The 6139-nt window shown below is 31.1% G+C and overlaps 1 protein-coding gene across 1 annotated transcript; it reads left to right on the top strand.

Moving 5' to 3' along the window:
- The first annotated feature begins 944 nt into the window (after positions 1–944).
- Positions 945–5976, top strand: LOC111053636. The gene is made up of 4 exons (XM_039443939.1): positions 945–1114; positions 2902–3211; positions 4341–4579; positions 5336–5976. The coding sequence occupies exons 3-4, from the start codon at positions 4379–4381 to the stop codon at positions 5441–5443; spliced, it is 309 nt and encodes a 102-aa protein (XP_039299873.1). The 5' UTR covers positions 945–1114; positions 2902–3211; positions 4341–4378; the 3' UTR covers positions 5444–5976.
- The last annotated feature ends 163 nt before the right edge of the window (positions 5977–6139 follow it).

The raw sequence follows: 6139 nt of genomic DNA, 5'->3' as shown, positions 1-6139 counted from the left end.
ACTTCTATTAGATAGAATCTATATGTTACATTACATTATATAGGTCGACAAGACAAAAAATAATTAAAGCGGTGGGTAATTGTTTGTTGAACTTTTATTTTCACATGATGGAAGAAAACGGTTTTCTGCTATCTATAGAAGAAGGAACTAAAATTTCGAGTTATATAATTCATGGTACATATATTATTATGATTCAACTATGATAGTTGAATCATAATGACCAAAAAAATCTAGATGTGTATTCAATGCAACCATCAATGTTAAAGCTCTTATATTTATTTTATTATGTATGCTGTGTATGAATGAACATTGTATGCTTGTTGGAAACAAATAAATTCAATACAATTCAAAAGAAAACATAGTTCATCTAAATATTAATTTGAAACCAGAGTTCAATAGGGAAGCATGGTTTATGTAAGTTAATTGTAATAGCCTATTTTATTAATAATGAAAATGTATTGTGGAATTTTATTATCTCATCAAATCACCTTCTCACTTTCCATGACCCACACAAAAAGCAAAAAGCTCAAGAGGGCATCATCCGCAATTTTCATTTGCATGTATTGTAAAGGTGTACCGTACCTGTACAAGCAGTTTGAATGAACTCTACTGAAGTAAGAGGAATTTTTATTTGTCACTGGCTCCCGAATAGCTGTAAAGATGTGTCATTAAAGAAAACTTTTAAAAAGAAAGTACTCACCCACCAAGAGTTCCGCTTTTGCTATTCTGAAATTATTCTCAATTGGTGTTTATTCGACAGAAATTGAAGTTTAAAGAACATAGAACAATAAGAAAATAGTTTGAGGTGATAAACCCAGATATTGTCCTTGAAATTATTGGTAAAAGTGAAGTTATTATCCTGGCTGTAAACCTACTTTAACGATTCCAGAGCACTCTGCTAAATCCTGTATAAAAATGATTGTTTGTCTTCAAAAACATTCAGTTAACAAGCAACGTTTCTGTCGTTCGGTTATCTTCAGGATGAGACAAATTCAACATTTCTTCGTTCTTGTAACAATCGTGTCAACTGTATCTTGTGCCTTGAGAGAAGACTCCTTGGAAATCGATCGTGTGAATTCTTCCCAACAATATTGGAGATGTACCGAAGAAAGAGGTAGAAGTGAATTAGATTATTGCCTTCTATTAATTTATACTCATGTTATGTCTAAACTAATTTAATCTGGTTCAAATTATTATTAGCTACAGTATTGTTCAAACTTCGAATTGTTATAGGTAGAAGTGAATTAGATTATTGCCTTCTATCTATTTATACTCATGTTATTTCTAAACTAATTTAATCTGGTTTAAATTATTATTAGCTACAGTATTGTTCAAACTTCAAATTTTTATAGTAGGCTAGGCTTAGAGAATAGATACGGTAGGCCTATATAGGTTTTTGTATTTGATCAATTAATTCAATCAACCACATTTACAATAAAGTACCTACCGTATAATGCAATTTTAGAATGGATGAATAAATAGAATGAATTAACTTTGACGCAATTTCATGAATAATATTTATATAAATTCTCATCGATGTGATTTCAAATGGTATTTCTGACGAAAGTGATATAGCCTAATATTAATTATTATTTTCAAACACCTTATTATCTTCACATAGCCTATTCGATATGGAATTATAAATGAAATGAGATTTTCATATTATTTTATTGGATTTATAAATGTGCTGATGGTATCATGAACAATATACTTTAATCTATTTGGATAGGGTGCCTCCAGGAAGAATTCCTTTTGAAGCCCAATATTACACACCAACTGGGAAAAGATATGTAGAAAGGTACAGGAAATATGGGTACCGCAACACGTTAATAATCAATAGACCTAATCCTTGAAATGAAAAAAAAGAAGAAGACTTTTAAACTGCTCTATCAAACTGAAAATTGATAAGAACGTTTTGAGAAAGAGTAATGAATAAGCTATTCTAATAACTCCTCTCTACTATGTGATAAAAATGAGACATTTCCTCATGAATTATTTCAGCTTTTTTAAAGAAAGAAACAGTAGTAATAATAATAAAAATAATATGAATTATTGATTTGTGCAATAATTAACTTGAATGATCTATTTTCAACTTATGGTATTCGAATAAGAACTCATGAATTGAGCTGGTTGTGAATTGGATCTATTTGCTATAAGCTCATACTGTCTCTCCTTCTGGTATATTTTACAAGATCACTTCAAGAAAATACCGGTTTCATTTTTTTTTGTAGGATCGATCAATTATATTTATTTGCTCCACTAGCATGTAATCTATCAATGTTTACTTATTTCTGATGTGACAAATAATTCTAACAAGCCCAAAAAATGTGAGAAGATGTACTATATATCGACTTATCTATATTTATTCATTCATTGGGGTAATTTGTTCGTAGTAAAACTTTACCGAGCAACGCACAGTAGTACAGAATTGTTTTTAGAATGTTTGTAAACTATTTATAGGCTATCCAAAATATTTCAATTGTGCATGAGGAGATTAATGAAGTGATTATATTCGTGAATTGGACGCCTTGATGAGTCTTCCTCAACAAAATCTATTTGACAGAGCAACTAAAATTGTCCAATCTGTTCTTAAAATTATTTTTCTAAAATTTGCATAATGCATAATATAAATAAAGTTGTATAATTTTGATAATCAATTTATTAGGAATTGATTCCTATCAATAGTATTTCATTCAATATTTTTTGAGAATATTATTCCATTATTTTTGCTAATTTTCAAATATAGGTGAATAAGTACCTGTGTGAAACATAGAGGCTACTTTAAAATTGAAATACTATAATATAGATCTGTAATATTTGTGAATTTATTTCACCTATTCAGAAAAAACACAATGAAGTCAAGAGATAAAATGAGTTTAACAAGATTGTATCTTATTTCAGACTGATTGGAATAGCTGCTCAAAAATCTATTCAACAAAATGCTTGAAAGAGAGCATCTCCAAAATTCTGGCTCGACTCAACAAACAAAATTACTTGGAATTGTTTCCTGGAGTTTCATTAGCTTGGAGTCCTGTCAAAACTCAGCTCACAAAACCACTATACAAAACTAATTCTTCTATCGAGAATGCTCTTGTTGAGAAAATAAGTAAATATCTGAGCTCCATATCACTTAAAATCCAACTGATCGATACTGATGCTCTTTCGAGCAGCAAATCATTCAATGAAATTTCTGGATTGAATTCAGCAGAAGGTAAGTAGAAGAAACTTATTCAAGTGTAATATTTGTATGGGTAATAACAAAAAATACACCAGGAAAATATTTAGGAAATTATTATTTTCAATGGAATTTTGATGAATTTTACTGTAAAAAATTTGGACAGTGGATCTGCATTATCAGTTCAAAGATAATAATATATTTGTATTGATAAGGATTGCTCAAAAAATGTAAAGTTACTATTACGAGGTCTGTATTGAATTGGGGTGCACAGACACTACTATATCAATGTTAAAAATTACGAGTATATGGACGTTTCAAGGGACTGTAGAGCAAAATTCACTATAACGAGGAATGCACTCTAACGGGGTGTACTATATTAAGGTTTCACTGTATATCTATATCCATCCAATCACTGTTCAAGCTTTATATGAGTACATATTATTTGAAAAAAGCTTGTTGGTGGGATAAGATAAAATAACATTAAATCGATATGGATTCAAATTTGGATGTAGTGGACGTTCTCAAGCTCCGGTGAAATTCTATTGTTCAAGAACATGTACTAAATTTCAAATCTCTTTATTTCTTTATCATCCTTACTGTTACTTTCTCATACAAGTTTCATCCGAATCATTTTAATCCACATTCACCCTTACTCACAGGCAATAGCCTATGTAAGGGTATTTCTCTTTACTATGATTTATATATATATATTGTACAAAAAACAAATTGTTACTATAGTCTTCACTATGGTATGCTTATAAATTTAATGTTATACTGTAGTACTACTGTATTTACTGTTATGCTGTACAATATACAACAATGACAATGACAAAACAACTTAATCATAAAATGATTGGAAACGAAAAAACAGGCTTTATATCCCTTACTATTACATACATACACTTTTTTACTAATATACATCAACTTTGTAAAGTGTCGAAGAGAATAAATTTTATTTTATTTGATTCATGTGAATGTTTACCATCAGTGTCTGCTTCTGGTAATAGTTCAAACATTTTGAACTGCTGAGAAACTGTAGATCAACATCTAAATCAAATTCAATCTCATTGTGAAAGTGTGTACAATGGAACTTCTAATCCAGTTTAATGAAATGACTGATTTATGATGATTTGAAAAATATGAAAAATGATTACGGTTCAAGGTGGAAGGAAGAGGAAGGACAACGGCGCAATATGGGCAATGGCGATGATGATGGGCGGAACGATGCTGTCAATGGCTTTGGCGGGGGTGGCGGCGGCAGCGGCCAAGGCACTCACCATGTCCATAGTGGCGGCGGCACTCTCAGCCCTGGCTGCCCTCAAGGGAGGCGGCGAGAAGAGCACCACCTACGAAGTCATCTCCAGGCCGGTTGTGTCGCATGCGCACACCTACTCATCTGAGGTAATTCAGTACCACCAAAATACATTCAATAATAATTATATTATGGATAGCGTGCACACTTAGGTATCTACTTATCTAAAGGCAACTGATTTGTTTGATTTTTATTTAATTTAATTATTTCCTTTCTTTTATTCTGACTCATGAATATTATGCTTATAAAATTAATCACCTGTAAACTATGAGAGCAACCCCAATTTTATTGAGGTCCTCTTTAATGGCTCACGTACATAGCAGCAGACGGATGTATGCAATAAAACAAAGGGTGACTCCTTTCTAGTATCCACATGCTTCTGTCTGGGTATGTATGCTTACATCTTGATACAGACGTTTGATTTCCCCCCGTTTGTCTGCATACATCTGTCTGTTGTTGTGTTCGTTAGCCTTAAACCCCGCACACACACATCAATTTTTGTTCTTACGATATTTTGTCGTCCCTATGAATTCTATTAGATTAAATATAACTTGACAAACATCATCTGTTTGAAATCATCTGTTCAATCTGATAGAATTTATAAGGACGGCAAAATATCGTACGAACAAAAATCTATGTGTGTGTAGCTAGCCTTAAGGTGGGTTTTCGTTTATGCTGCTCCGCAGTCGTCTGAGGCTGTACCTAGTCAGTAGTCACTTTAAAAGTAAATTAATAACGAAGATCTAGACAATGAACTGAGGATGCTAGAGTTGTTTTGGATCCACAAAGGATTAATTACTTTTTTATTCTTTACAATAAACTGATTTCATTTTTTTTTGTTACAGGTACAACATGAGCACGCTGGTCATGGACATGGCCACTATAAGAGGAGCATAGATCAACACAACATTTTGAAAAATATCATGTTCAGGGATTTTATGGACAATAGATGAGACAACTATTTCTATCATCGATTCTGCTATTATTACAATGTGAATTAGAATTTACATTGTGTATGTCTACTTGCCAAGAATAAATTAGAAGGTAATAGAAGAAAAGTTATAAATCCATCTATTTATTTATTTATTACTTACATGTGTATGTCTACTTGCCAAGAATAAATTAGAAGGTGATAGAAGAAAAGTTATAAATCCATCTATTTATTTATTACTTACATGTGTATGTCTACTTGCCAAGAATGAATTAGAAGGTAATAGAAGAAAAGTTATAGATCCATTATATTTATTTATTACTTACATTGTGTATGTCTACTTGCCAAGAATAAATTAGAAGGTAATAGAAGAAAAGTTATAAATCCATCTATTTATTTATTACTTACATGTGTATGTCTACTTGCCAAGAATGAATTAGAAGGTAATAGAAGAAAAGTTATAAATCTATCTATTTATTTAGTATCTAATATTTATTTTTCATGTTTTTTATAATATTTTATGAATGCATAAAATAAAAATGTGATACTCTGTAACTGTATATCTTTGTCATTTCCTGATGATCAAGTTCTGCAAATTGATTATTTATTTCGGAGTTTTTTCAATAAGAGTAATGCCGAATTAATTTTGAGTAACTAAACTGAGTGGGTCTCAGTTAGTAGAATTGAAATTAAAATTTATGTGGATCCCAGACACTCT

This window comes from Nilaparvata lugens, chromosome 1 (assembly GCF_014356525.2).
Source record: "Nilaparvata lugens isolate BPH chromosome 1, ASM1435652v1, whole genome shotgun sequence".
Taxonomy (NCBI): Eukaryota; Metazoa; Arthropoda; class Insecta; order Hemiptera; family Delphacidae; genus Nilaparvata; species Nilaparvata lugens.
The sequence above is the reverse complement of the archived record's forward strand: the minus strand, read 5'-3'. Positions and strand labels throughout refer to the sequence as shown.